Raw genomic sequence first — 15,011 nt, forward strand, 5'->3', positions numbered from 1 at the left:
TTAATTTTGTCCAAATTGGAGTGAAAGGTCCGGAGCCGCGTCTGCTGGGAGAAGCACACACCAGCCCATTGTATGGAGCGGCAGATGTGCGGTGAGGTCATGGTGAAAAAGAGGATGGATCGGCCCCAGTAATGGACTAAGTGCCCGTGTTACACAGGAGATTACAGTGAGATCATGGAAGGACGACGTCTGCCAAGACACTCCATTAAACCCAACTCTTCCTGGAGACCGGCTGCAATTCTAAACTGGAAAGTCAATTATCTCATTTGTTTCACCCCCCGCCGCCAACACACCCTACCTGTCCTTCAACACCCCCACACCATCAACATCTCCCACCAACACCACACCCAACCGCCAAAACAACCCCCCCCCCCCCCACCAGCAACACCAAACACCATCATAATTCACCACAGCCACCAACACCATCCACACCTCCCACCACCATCACCTCTACCCATCCTTCAAAACCCCCCAAACCCTCAACATCTCCCACCAACACCACACCCAACTGCCAACACCACCACACCAGCAGCACCAAACCCCATCAATATTCCCCACAGCCACCAACAACCCCCACCACCATTATCAACACCCCAGCGCCAACAACACCCCCACATCAGCAAAACCAAACATCAATATCCCCCACTGCCACCAACACCATCAACATCCCCCCCCCCCCACACCCTACCACCACTCCTACCCATCCTTCAACACCCCCCACCAACAACACTTCCACACCACCAAACACCATCAACACCTCCCACTGCCACCAACACCCCTACCTGCCCTTCCAACACCATCAACACCCCCCTCCCCCCACGCCAACACCCTCCACCCGTCCTTCAACACTGACACTGCACAACAAACCCACAGAAATATGAGAGATCCTTAAAAGGGTCACCCCACCAAAAACTGATATCACTTAGTTATAGGTGGAGCCAGGTGGGTAAGTCAGTTCCTTATTCTCCTCTTTGTCCTGGATAGGAGGTCCCAGATATGCAGCTCATCCATTCACCATACTTCACATCCGGAGTGCGGCACCAGAACTGTCCATCCGAGGCTTTAAATCACACGAATGCAAATCATCGGCACTCCTCCCGCTGACACCAACGATGGGGCACTATTCCTCCCACTGACACCAACGATGGGGCACTATTCCTCCCGCTGACACCAACGACGGGGCACTATTCCTCCCGCTGACACCAACGACGGGGCACTATTCCTCCCACTGACACCAATGATGGGACACTATTCCTCCCACTGACACCAATGATGGGACACTATTCCTCCCACTGACACCAATGATGGGACACTATTTCTCCCACTGACACCAATGATGGGGCACCAATTCTCCAACTGACACCAATGATGGGGCACTATTCCTCCCACTGACACCAATGATGGGGCACTATTCCTCCCGCTGACACCAATGATGGGGCACTATTCCTCCCACTGACACCAATGATGGGGCACTATTCCTCCCACTGACACCAATGATGGGGGCACTATTCCTCCCACTGACACCAATGATGGGGGCACTATCCCTCCCACTGACACCAATGATGGGACACTATTCCTCCCACTGAAACCAATGATGGGGCACTATTCCTCCCACTGACACCAATGATGGGGCACTATTCCTCCCACTGACACCAATGATGGGGCACTATTCCTCCCACTGACACCAATGATGGGGCACTATTCCTCCCACTGACACCAATGATGGGGGCACTATTCCTCCCACTGACACCAATGATGGGACACTATTCCTCCCACTGACACCAATGATGTGTTTCCTCCCATTGATAGAGGACAGTTTTTACTCCCACATTTAGTCCAGCTAAAAATCGCAGATCGCTGCCATTGTTAGTAAAAAATAAAAATGACAAATCTTTCCCCCAGGTTGTAGACGCAATAACTTTTATGCAAACAATCAATATTCACTTATTGGGATTTTTTTACCAAAAATCTGTAACAGAATACAAATTGGCCTAAAAGAATGGAAACATTTGATTTTTAATTTATTTTTTTTGGGGGGGGGGGGGGAATGTTATATAGCAGGAAGTGAAAAATATTGTTTTTTTTCCCCCAGAATGGTCGTTTTTTTTTTTGTTTATAGCGCAAAAAGTAAAAATCGCACAGGGGATCAAATACCAAAAGAAAGCTCTGCTTGTGGGGAAAAAAAAAAGAACACCATCAATGGTATTTAGGTACAGCATCGCACGACCGCACAATTGTCAGTTAAAGTAACGCAGTGCCGAATCGCAATAAGTGGCCCGGTCAGGGGGAAAATCTTTCCAGTCCAGAAGTATTTGGGGGTTTCTAAGTAATTTTCTAGCAAAAAATACGGATTTAAACTTGTAAGTGGCAGAAAAAGTGGGGTCAGCAAGTGGTTAATGTTAGAAATGTGTTACATTGTTGCTGACATATGGATCGTCTTCTTCTATAAAATGTCATTTCTGGGATGATGGGAAACGCTCGATGAGTCGGTGTCAGAGGAATGTTGAGTGTTTCTATTGGTGAATATTCATTTCAATGAGAAATTCCGTTCCCTGTTCTGCGGTTGGTCACGTCTAAGTGCGACATTTTACAGAACGCGGCGTTCCGTTACCACTTGTTAAAGTTGAAGGGTCGTTAAAAACATTTTTGTTCATCAACAAATTCAAAGCTGATGGCGAGAAGCTGAGCTGGCCACACATGGAGAAAATCGAACAAAAAAAGTCAGTAGACCGATCGTTTGATTTTCATATAAGTTAGTGTGCCGGCTGACAGCTGATTTTCTGTATTAAGATCAAAAATGAATAAATGAACAAACATATTAAAAAATGTTTTTTGATCCAACGATTTCCTAAACTATATACCAAAAAACACATTGTGTTTGGACTTTGCTGGTATCAGAGAGGGACAATCGCGGCAAAATAGTAAAAAAAGTAACATTTTATCACAAATCATTAAAAAAAACCATCCAACAAAAATAGAAAAAACAATCCCCATTACAGTATTCCGCAAAAGTAAGTACGCCCCTCACATTCTATCTTTTCATGTGACAACACTGAAGAAATGAGACTTTGCTACAATGTAAAGTAGTGAGTGTACAGCTTGTATAACAGTGTAAATTTACTGTCCCCTCAAAATAACTCAACACACAGCCATTAATGTCTAAACCGCTGGCAACAAAAGTGAGTACACCCCTAAGTGACAATGTCCAAATTGGGCCCAAATAGCCATTTTCCCACCCCGATGTCATGTGACTCGTTAGTGTTACAAGGTCTCAGGTGTGTATGGGGAGCAGGTGTGTTAAATTTGGTGTTATCGCTCTCACTCTCTCATACTGGTCACTGGAAGTTCAACATGGCACCTCATGGCAAAGAACTCTCTGAGGATCTTAAAAAAGAATTGTTGCTCTACATAAAGATGGCCTAGGCTATAAGAAGATTGCCAAGACCCTGAAACTGAGCTGCAGCACGGTGGTAACCATTGTAACCATAGGACTGAACGTTACTGGGATTGTAACCATTGTAACCATAGGACTGAACGTTACTGGAATTGTTACCATTGTAACCATAGGACTGAACGTTACTGAGATTGTTACTATTGTAACCATAGGACTGAACGTTACTGGGATTGTTACCATTGTAACCATAGGACTGAACATTATCGGGATTGTTACCATTGTAACCATAGGACTGAACGTTACTGGGATTGTTACCATTGTAACCATAGAACTGAACATTACCGGGATTGTTACCATTGTAACCATAGGACTGGACATTACCGGGATTGTTACCATTGTAACTATAGGACTGAACGTTACTGGGATTGTTACCATTGTAACCATAGGACTGAACATTACCGGGATTGTTACCATTGTAACCATAGGACTGAATGTTACTGGGATTGTTACTATTGTAACCATAGGACTGAACGTTACTGGGATTGTTACCATTGTAACCATAGGACTGAACGTTACCGGGATTGTTACCATTGTAACCCGGAGGGAGGCCATTTTGGATCTGGTATTCACAAATGGGGATTCGGTATATGATGTCATTGTAGGCGAAACCTTGGGATCCAGTGATCACCAGTCAGTGTGGTAAGAACTGTGAAAGAGTCACACCACACAAAAACAAAAGTTTTAGATTTTAGAAAAACAGACTTTTCAAAAATGAAATTAGTCATAAATGAGTCCTTATCAGACTGGTACGGATTACATGGAGTCCAGGAGAAATGGGACTACTTAAAAGGTGCATTATTGAAGGCAACAGAAAATTGCATTAGACTTGTCAGTAAAAGCAAAAAAAGGAAGAGACCGCTGTGGTACTCAGCAGAAGTGGCCCAAATCATTAAAAATAAAAAGCTAGCATTTTGTAATTATAAAAAAACCCAGAGCAATGAAGATAAGGAAATCTACAAGATTAGGCAGAAAGAGGCCAAGCAAGTTATAAGAACTTCTAAAGCGCAGGCAGAAGAAAAACTAGCTCAGTCTATGAAAAAGGGGGATAAGACATTCTTCAGATATATAAATGAAAAAAGGAAATTAAAACAAGGAATAACTAAATTAAAAACAAAGGATGGAAGGTATGTAGAAGAGAATAAAGGGCTAGCCGACTGCCTTAATGAATACTTCTGTTCAGTTTTTACAGAAGAAAAAGGAGAAGGACCTCCACTTGAAAGGATGACTAATGAATCGTTTGATGCATGTGTCTTTACAGAGGAAGACGTTCTAAGATTGCTGTCTAAAGTGAAGACAAATAAGTCACAGGGTCCTGATGAGATACACCCAAAATTATTAAAAGAGCTTAGTGGTGAGCTGGCAAAACCATTAACAGATTTATTTAACCAATCATTAGTAACAGGAGTCGTCCCGGAAGATTGGAAATTGGCAAATGTCGTGCCCATTCACAAGAAAGGTAGTAGGGAGGAATCGAGCAACTATAGACCAGTGAGTCTGACATCAATAGTAGGCAAATTAATGGAAACCCTATTAAAGGATAGGATTGTGGAACATCTTAAATCCCATGGATTGCAAGATGAAAAACAACATGGGTTTACTTCAGGGAGATCATGTCAAACAAATCTTATAGATTTTTTTGACTGGGTGACTAAAATAATAGACGGTGGAGGTGCAGTAGACATTGCATATCTAGATTTTAGTAAGGCTTTTGACACTGTCCCACATAGAAGACTTATCAATAAACTGCAGTCATTGAGCATGGACTCCCATATTGTTGAGTGGATTAGGCAGTGGCTGAGTGACAGACAACAGAGGGTTGTAGTCAATGGAGAACATTCAGAACAAGCTCAGGTTACCAGCGGGGTACCTCAGGGATCTGTACTGGGACCAATTTTGTTTAATATCTTCATAAGTGATATTACAAAAGGCCTCGATGGTAAGGTTTGTCTTTTTGCTGATGACACAAAGATATGTAACAGGGTTGATGTTCCTGGAGGGAAACGCCAAATGGAAAAGGATTTAGGAAAACTAGAAGAATGGTCAGAGCTCTGGCAACTGAAATTTAATGTGGATAAGTGCAAGATAATGCACCTGGGGCGTAAAAACCCAAGGGCAGAATATAGAATATTTGACACAGTCCTGACCTCAGTATCTGAGGAAAGGGATTTAGGAGTAATTATTTCAGAAGACTTAAAGGTGGGAAGACAATGTAATAGAGCAGCACGAAATGCCAGCAGAATGCTTGGATGTATAGGGAGAGGTATAAGCAGTAGAAAGAGAGAAGTGCTTATGCCGCTGTACAGAACACTGGTGAGACCTCACTTGGAGTATTGTGCGCAGTACTGGAGGCCATATCTCCAGAAGGATATAGATACTCTAGAGAGAGTTCAGAGAAGAGCTACTAAACTAGTACATGGATTGCAGGAAAAAACTTACCAGGAAAGGTTAAAGGACCTTAATATGTATAGCTTGGAAGAAAGAAGAGACAGAGGGGATATGATAGAAACTTTTAAATACATAAAGGGAATCAACTCGGTAAAGGAGGAGAGCATATTTAAAAGAAGAAAAACTACCACAAGAGGACACAGTTTTAAATTAGAGGGGCAAAGGTTTAAAAGTAATATGAGGAAGTATTACTTTACTGAGAGAGTAGTGGATGCATGGAATAACCTTCCTGCAGAAGTGGTAGCTGCAAATACAGTGAAGGAGTTTAAGCATGCATGGGATAGGCATAAGGCTATCCTTCATATAAGATAGGGCCAGGGATTATTCAGAGGATTCAGATATATTGGGCAGACTAGATGGGCCAAATGGTTCTTATCTGCCGACACATTCTATGTTTCTATGTTTCTATGTTGTAACCATAGGACTGAATGTTACCGGGATTGTTACTATTGTAACCATAGGACTGAATGTTACCGGGATTGTTACCATTGTAACCATAGGACTGAACGTTACCGGGATGGTTACTATTGTAACCATAGGACTGAACGTTACCGGGATTGTTACCATTGTAACCATAGGACTGAACGTTACTGGGATTGTTACTATTGTAACCATAGGACTGAACGTTACTGGGATTGTTACCATTGTAACCATAGGACTGAACGTTACCGGGATTGTTACCATTTTAACCATAGGACTGAACGTTACCGGGATTGTTACCATTGTAACCATAGAACTGAACGTTACCGGGATTGTTACCATTGTAACCATAGGACTGAACATTACCGGGATTGTTACCATTTTAACCATAGAACTGAACGTTACCGGGATTGTAACCATTGTAACCATAGGCCTGAACGTTACTGGGATTGTAACCATATGATGTAGAATTATTGCACAGAATATTCTAGGACGCTCAGTCAGGTCGGCACTCGTCTTCCATTTATTAGTCATCTAACCAGATCAGCAAGAAAAATATTAAGATTTGTTTCCGATGGAATTAATCTCTTATACTGGACTGCAAGGATCAAAATGGCCTGAAAAGTGAATGTGAAGCAACCCAACCGGCCACAATGTCTCCGGTGCAGATCAGAAGCTTAGAGCATGGAATGGAATTGGAGATCAGTGAAATCCATCAACATGGCGTTTGTTTCACCGATATCCGGATCGCCGACACCTGGGGGCCGGAAAATAAAACTGAACTTAAATTTTAAAATGAAATTATTTGAAAGTACAACTAAAGGCAAAACCAGTATTTCTAGTTTTGTATGGAGTAGGGGAGTGGGGGAGGGGGATTAGACCCCCTGTCAGTTTTTATTGCTGTCTGTGTCTCTCTCTCTATTTCTCCTGTTTACCATTATCAGTGAAAGTGTCCCCAGAAGAGTAATAGAGGGAAAAAGTTCCGGTGACCTTGGGGGCTCGCCCAAGGGATTCCCCTAATTTGCAGGGATTTCCTCTTCCTGTTTGGCTATGGGACAGGAAATCTCCTCTCCCCAATGGAGATTTAACCCCCCCCCCCCCTTACTCTATCCAAAATCTCATTAAAAAAAAAAAAAAAAACACGTTTTGCCTGGAGCTTCACTTTAAATTTGAGGAATTTAGTCAGGAATTGTTTTTTTTTTTCCTTCTATAAATATCGCCAGAGGAATGAAGACGACCGTCTGATGTCTGAATAAACTTTATTTATATAGAGAAATAACTATATAATGTCAGTGCAGAAAATTATACGGGGAGAGGAGAAGAGAAGAGAAAGAAGAGGACAAGAGAAGAAGAGAAGAGAGGAGTGGAGAGAGAGGAGAAAGGAAGAGAGAAGAGAAGAGAAGAGAGGAAAGGGGAGAAGCAAGGAAGTGCAAGAAATGAGAGAGGATAGGAAAGGAAAAGGAAGAGGAAAGGAAAGAAGTGGAGAGGCAAGGGAGATGAAAGGAGAGGAGAGGAGTGAAGAGGAGAGGAAAGGGAGATGAAAGGAGAGGAGAGGAGGGGAGAACAAGAAATGAAATGAGAGAGGAGATGGAAGACGGAATATTTGTAGAACTCTCAGCCATCTCTGTATCCCTGTGATGTACACACCCGGTTGTTGATCCCCCCCGCCATCGGCAGGTGGGCAGGTGGACAGTGTGAGAAGACAGGAAAGACGAGGGGGGGGGGGTTTTGCTAGGAGAAGGAAATTGAGGGAGCGGGATTGTGATAGGAAGGGGAACTTTGGAGGTTTCTGCTAGGAGGAACTTGGTGGGGGGGGGCCTGGGCTTGGATTTGGTGGGGAATTGTGCAAGGAAAAGGAATTTGGGGGGGGAGGGGCGATTTGGTAGGGGATTGTGTGAGAAAAAAAGTAGTTAGGGGGGTGGTTCTGGTGTGTGTGTGTGTGTGGGGGGGGGGGGGTTGTGCGGTAGTAAATTAATATGGGGGGTGGTGTTTGGGATAGGAGGAGGAATTGGGGAGGGGCTTGTGGTAGTAAATTACTATGGGGGGTGTTTGTTGTGTGTGTGTGTTGTGTTTGTGCTAGGAGGAGGAATTTGGCCAGGCAGGGGCCACAGTCAGGCAGGGGCCACGCCGGCAACGGCCAGGCAGGGGCCACGCCGGCAACGGCCAGGCAGGGGCCACGCCGGCAACGGCCAGGCAGGGGCCACAGTCAGACAGGGGCCACGCCAGCAACAGTCAGATAGGAGCCCCGCCAGCAATGGTCAGGCAGGGGCCATGCCAGCAACGGTCAGGCAGGGGCCACGCCAGTAACAATTAGGCTGGGGCCACGCCAGCAACGATCAGGCTAGCAACGGCCTTCTAACAATGACTTAATTGCAATGTGGCAGAACACTGAGTATTGCCTGAAAGACCCAGAAAGTAGAAGTGCCCCTTTAAGCCCAGGTTGGCATTATGATTGGGTCACACCTACAAGTGCGGGTGCGTTCCCGCACATCGAGTGCAGGGCAATCTATTTGTTTCAATGATGCAGGAAACCTCGAAAAGAAGTCGCTGACTCTTCCAAAACCATGCTGCACCATGCGGTTTGATGCATGGGATGCCATGAACAATTGATTGGGCTGCTGCACGTCTGCTAGGTGGCAGCGCGTTTCTCGGTGTGTCAGGAAAGCACGCAATTTTGCACACGAACTCCCCATGCAGTAATGTGAACCTTGCCTTACTGCTTGCTGTGAATGTGTACAGCATTGTACACTTTCCCGCAGAGAAACTCGCTGTGATTTAGCAGACGCGTGGCGGCGCCATTAATGGTGCTTTCCACGCCCAGTCATTGGTGCAGCGCGTTGTGGGAGAAGAGTGAGGGACTTCTTCTGCGTTTCTCATGCGTAGGAGAGCTCATTAAAATGAATGGGCTGGCTAACGCATGAAAAACACGCAGAAACGCGCCCCGTCTGTGGTCAGGATGTTAGATGGGCGCCGCAACGTGGCGGTTTGGACAATCACATGATTTTTAATTTTATATTAAAAAGACGGTCATTGACATTAGGTGACATCATTATCCGAGGCTTATTGTGGGCAGAACGATCGACCAGGTGAGACAACCCCCCGCCCCCCCACCCCCCAACAGGCTGCCAGCCCGCTCTCTGCACTCAGAAAATCGTACAATGTAACATTCACGTTTAGAAATCTGTCACCAACATATGCAGTAGAGGGTGTCTGTCTGGAGGTCACATGGCCTCCGGAATGGAGACTCCGCCACTCACCTTCATTGACCCGCGGCAAATTGGACTGATCGATTGGAATGTGGGTCATGTTGGGGGCCTTCCGCTTAATCCCGCTCAAAATCCGGACTTCCCGTCCTCATTAACGAAACATGAAAAGGGAGCTGAAAAGAGAACAGACGGCGACTTTATTCCACAACTCAACACAACAATCTATAAGCTGCTTTCCCCATAAAGTGCTTTTCTCCTCCAACCCAACATTTATCCACACTTCTCCCCTCCCCCCCCCCCCCATGGAGTCGAGAACAGGCCAGGAACCCCCAAGCTGCATCCACATTATAGGGTTCTGTAAAGGCACGCAACGCCGCGGCGTGCATGCGCATTGTTACGCTACGCGCATAGGGCGGCCATTCATTTTACCGGGCTGCGCTGTGTGTGACAAATTAGCTCTCGCACCTTTACAAACGTCCCGCATTCAGCGATGTTTGTCGCATTTTTTTTTGCATGTAATACAGTGGGTACGGAAAGTATTCAGACCCCCTTAAATTTTTCACTCTTTGTTATATTGCAGCCATTTGCTAAAATCATTTAGGTTCATTCTTCTTCCTCATGAATGTACACATAGCACCCCATACTGACAGAAAAACACAGAATTGTTGACATTGTTGCAGATTTATTAAAAAAGAAAAACTGAAATATCACATGGTCCTAAGTATTCAGACCCTTTGCTGTGACACTCATATATTTAACTCAGGTGCTTTCCATTTCTTCTGATCATCCTTGAGATGGTTCTACACCTTCATTTGAGTCCAGCTGTGTTTGATTATACTGATTGGACTTGATTAGGAAAGCCACACACCTGTCTATATAAGACCTTCCAGATCACAATGCATGTCAGAGCAAATGAGAATCATGAGGTCAAAGGAACTGCCTGAAGAGCTCAGAGACAGAATTGTGGCAAGGCACAGATCTGGCCAAGGTTACAAAAAGATTTCTGCTGCACTTAAGGTTCCTAAGAGCACAGTGGCCTCCATAATCCTCAAATGGAAGACGTTTGGGACGACCAGAACCCTTCCTAGAGCTGGCCGTACGGCCAAACTGAGTTATCGGGGGAGAAGAGCCTTGGTGAGAGAGGTAAAGAAGAACCCAAAGATCACTGTGGCTGAGCTCCAGAGATGCAGTCAGGAGATGGGAGAAAGTTGTAGAAAGTCAACCATCACTGCAGCCCTCCACCAGTCGGGGCTTTATGGCAGAGTGGCCCGACGGAAGCCTCTCCTCAGTGTAAGACACATGAAAGCCCGCATGGAGTTTGCTAAAAAACACCTGAAGGACTCCTAGATGGTGAGAAATAACATTCTCTGGTCTGATGAGACCAAAATAGAACTTTTTGGCCTTAATTCTAAGCGGTATGTGTGGAGAAAACCAGGCACTGCTCATCACCTGTCCAATACAGTCCCAACAGTGAAGCATGGTGGTGGCAGCATCATGCTGTGGGGGTGTTTTTCAGCTGCAGGGACAGAATGACTGGTTGCAATCGAGGGAAAGATGAATGCGGCCAAGTACAGGGATATCCTGGACAAAAACCTTCTCCAGAGTGCTCTGGACCTCAGACTGGGCCGAAGGTTTACCTTCCAACAAGACAATGACCCTAAGCACACAGCTAAAATAACGAAGGAGTGGCTTCACAACAACTCCGTGACTGTTCTTGAATGGCCCAGCCAGAGCCCTGACTTAAACCCAATTGAGCATCTCTGGAGAGACCTAAAAATGGCTGTCCACCAACGTTTACCATCCAACCTGACAGAACTGGAGAGGATCTGCAAGGAGGAATGGCAGAGGATCCCCAAATCCAGGTGTGAAAGACTTGTTGCATCTTTCCCAAAAAGACTCCTGGCTGTATTAGATCAAAAGGGGGCTTCTACTAAATACTGAGCAAAGGGTCTGAATACTTAGGACCATGTGATATTTCAGTTTTTCTTTTTTAATAAATCTGCAACAATGTCAACAATTCTGTGTTTTTCTGTCAGTATGGGCTGCTATGTGTACATTCATGAGGAAGAAGAATGAACTTAAATGATTTTAGCAAATGGCTGCAATATAACAAAGAGTGAAAAATTTAAGGGGGTCTGAATACTTTCCGTACCCACTGTACGTGCGCCTTTCCCCACATTTGGGGCAATATTAACAATGAATTGCACCACAAGTGCAATGTGTTTTTCATGCGTTTCAATCAGGAGATGCAACCTAAAGAGACATTCCTCACCTCCGTCCAACCAATACGATCGTCTGCTCTTTTGTTTATCTTATCTCTATCTCATCGTCTGATCTATTGTATCCATACATCCATCTACCATCTCTATGTCAGTCTATCACAGTGATGGGGAACCTTGGCACCCCCAGATGTTTTGTAACTACATTTCCCATGATGCTCATGCACTCTGCAGTATAGTGGAGGATCATGGGAAATTGAGTTTCAAAACATCTGGGGGTGCCAAGGCTCCTCATCACTGTCCTATCATCTCTCTCTATGTCAGTCTATCTGTCCACAGAGCCTTAAAAAAACTATTCACACCCCTTGAAATTCTCCACATTTTCTCATGTGACAACCAAAAATGTAAATGTATTTTATTGGGATTTTATGTGATAGACCGACACAAAGTGGCCATAATTGTGAAGTGGAAGGAAAATGAAAAATGATACAAATATATGAAAAGTGTGGCTGCATTTGTATTCACCCCCCTTTACTCTGACACCCCTAACTACAATCTAGTGCAACCAATTGCCTTCAGAAGTCACCGAATTAGTAAATAGAGTCCACCTGTGTTTAATGTAATCTCAGTATAAATACAGCTGTTCTGTGAAGCCCTCAGAGGTTTGTTAGAGAACCTTAGTGAACAAACAGCACCATGAAGGCCAAGGAACACAGCAGACAGGTCAGACAGGTCAGGGATAAAGTTGTGGAGAAGTGTAAAGCAGGGTTAGGTTATAAAAAAATCTCCCAAGCTTTGACCATCTCACAGAGCGCTGTTCAATCCATCATGGGAAAATGGAAAGAGTATGGCACAACTGCAACCCTACCAAGACATGGCCATCCACCTAAACTGACCGGCCAGGCCCCTACCAAGACATGGCCGTCCACCTAAACTGACCGGCCGGGCCCCTACCAAGACATGGCCGTCCACCTAAACTGACTGGCCAGGCCCCTACCAAGACATGGCCGTCCACCTAAACTGACCGGCCGGGCCCCTACCAAGACATGGCCGTCCACCTAAACTGACCGGCCGGGCCCCTACCAAGACATGGCCGTCCACCTAAACTGACCGGCCGGGCCCCTACCAAGACATGGCCGTCCACCTAAACTGACCGGCCGGGCCCCTACCAAGACATGGCCGTCCACCTAAACTGACCGGCCGGGCCCCTACCAAGACATGGCCGTCCACCTAAACTGACCGGCCGGGCCCCTACCAAGACATGGCTGTCCACCTAAACTGACCGGCTGGGCCCCTACCAAGACATGGCTGTCCACCTAAACTGACCGGCTGGGCCCCTACCAAGAGGCCCATGGGAACTCTGGAGGAGCTGCAGAGATCCACAGCTCAGGTGGGAGAATCGCAACATAAAGCACACAGCACAGAGCATGCACCACGCACCGCACACAGGGCAGAGAGAGCATGCACCATGCAACAATGAGCATGAACCACACGTAGGGTAGAGCATGCCCCAGGCAACAAAAAGCACGCACTGCACACAGCAGAGAGCAGAGCATGCACCACCCACAGAGAAGATACGCACCACACACATTGCAGAGCATGCACAATGCAATAAAGAGTACACACCACACACAACGCACAACGCGCACACGACAGCTCGCAGCGCACAGCACGCACCACACAATACAGCTCGCACCGCACAGCGCAATGCATGCACCACAGCAGGTTTGCAAACGAATCTCTAAGTTTATAACCAAATGTTTGATTTGGATAGAACTTCATGCTCTGAACATTTTTATGTTTGGGAGGGGGAGGAGTTCACTTTAAGGTTGTATTGATGAATATAGAGCTGCAGCGCCTCTTATTTCTGCCCGGAGTTCACCTTTAAGCCAGAGCCCAGATCTTATAAATAGCAACAATTTCCATGCAAAGTGTTAGAAATGGTCGGGGTTTGGAAGCTCCTCAACCACAAACAGCTCCAAATTTCTGAAGAGCTTTTCTAAAAACGATGACTTTGTGTTTTCCCGCACTCAGTGCTTTTGGAAATTGTTCTACTTTCTATGGAACTTTCCGGACCCTCCGTGCCGTCCGCAGGTTGGCTGCTGCTGATGTCCTGGAGTGACACGGTCCCAGCACTGGTCTCAGAATCTTATTCCATACATTGGGCTTTCCATACAAGCCGCACACACAGAAAAACATGCTGGGGGAAAGCGATACAAAAAGGGGAGATTAAAAACGGAGGGTGTAAAATCTGGTGCGGCTCTGCATAGAAACTAATCAGCTTCCAGGATTTAAGCTGAAATTAGAAGCTGATTGGCTACCGTGCACAGCTGCATCAAAACTTTGCACTCTCTAGTTTTAGTAAATCAATCCCAAAGTCTCTCAACCACTTAAAGCGGAGTTCCACCCTTAAAAGTCACTTTGCCCCATCTGCTTGCTCTGTGTCACCTGAAAAATAAATGGATAATCACAATTTTTTTTTTCTTTACTTACCTTGTTTTAGAAGGAAATATACTCACCTTACTTCCTCTTCCTCCCTCTGCGGCCGCGGCCCGCGCCGTCACTTCCTGCTTGCATTGATTCCTGGGAGCTGAACATCATCGCTCCCAGGAATCAATGCGCCTGCATCTGCCCCGCTCGTCATGTCCGGCATGCCCAGAAGCTGTGCAGGGATGACACGCCTGCACCAGACATGACGAGCGGGGCCGATGCAGGCGCTTTCTGGGAAGAAGAGGACACGGGCTAATGTGACCCCAGGGTTGACCCTTCTTATCCACACTGATGACATCATTGGTTGTTAGGACGCCGGTGGCTGGAAGGTTGTAATGGTGCACAATAAAAACCTGGGGCTTTGTGTAACTAAAAGGCAGGCTTGATCCACCTGCTGCCTTGTATACATTTTTGGGTAAGTTTTAGGAATTTTGCCAAGGCACCCCAGAGCGCCTGGGCATCCTGGTTGAAAAAAAGCTGGTCTAAAAGATATCAAAATCAGTTTCCACTGCAACATTCACCTTCAATCCAGAGATTCCCTTGCAGTACTCTTTTTCTGCCAGTAGATGCCCTCAGTCTGGTGGACCTGCCCCATGGCCATCAGACTGAGGTCATCTAGTGGTAGAGAAAAGGTACTGCGGGGGGAAATCTCTAAGTGAATATTGCAGCGGAAGCTGATTTTATCTTTACACTGCTTGGATTTAAAGAAAAAAAAAAAAAAAAAATACATTGTAATCATTATTACATCATTAGGAGTTGTTACTTTGTGTTTTTTTA

The 15,011-nt window shown here is 45.6% G+C and overlaps 1 protein-coding gene across 1 annotated transcript in view; it reads right to left on the reverse strand.

Annotated features, from left to right (window-relative positions):
- Positions 1 to 9,719, reverse strand: part of LOC309567908 (uncharacterized protein) — a 102,712-nt gene extending 92,993 nt beyond the window's left edge. Inside the window, exon 1 of the mRNA XM_082273441.1 lies at positions 9,577 to 9,719. Coding sequence (XP_082129567.1) covers positions 9,577 to 9,625 — 49 coding nt within the window. The 5' untranslated portion in view covers positions 9,626 to 9,719. The remainder of the gene's footprint in view (positions 1 to 9,576) is intronic.
- Positions 9,720 to 15,011: the final 5,292 nt, after the last annotated feature.

Source organism: Pelophylax lessonae (genome assembly GCF_965119305.1).
Source record: "Pelophylax lessonae genome assembly, chromosome: 12".
In the NCBI taxonomy this organism is placed as follows: domain Eukaryota; kingdom Metazoa; phylum Chordata; class Amphibia; order Anura; family Ranidae; genus Pelophylax; species Pelophylax lessonae.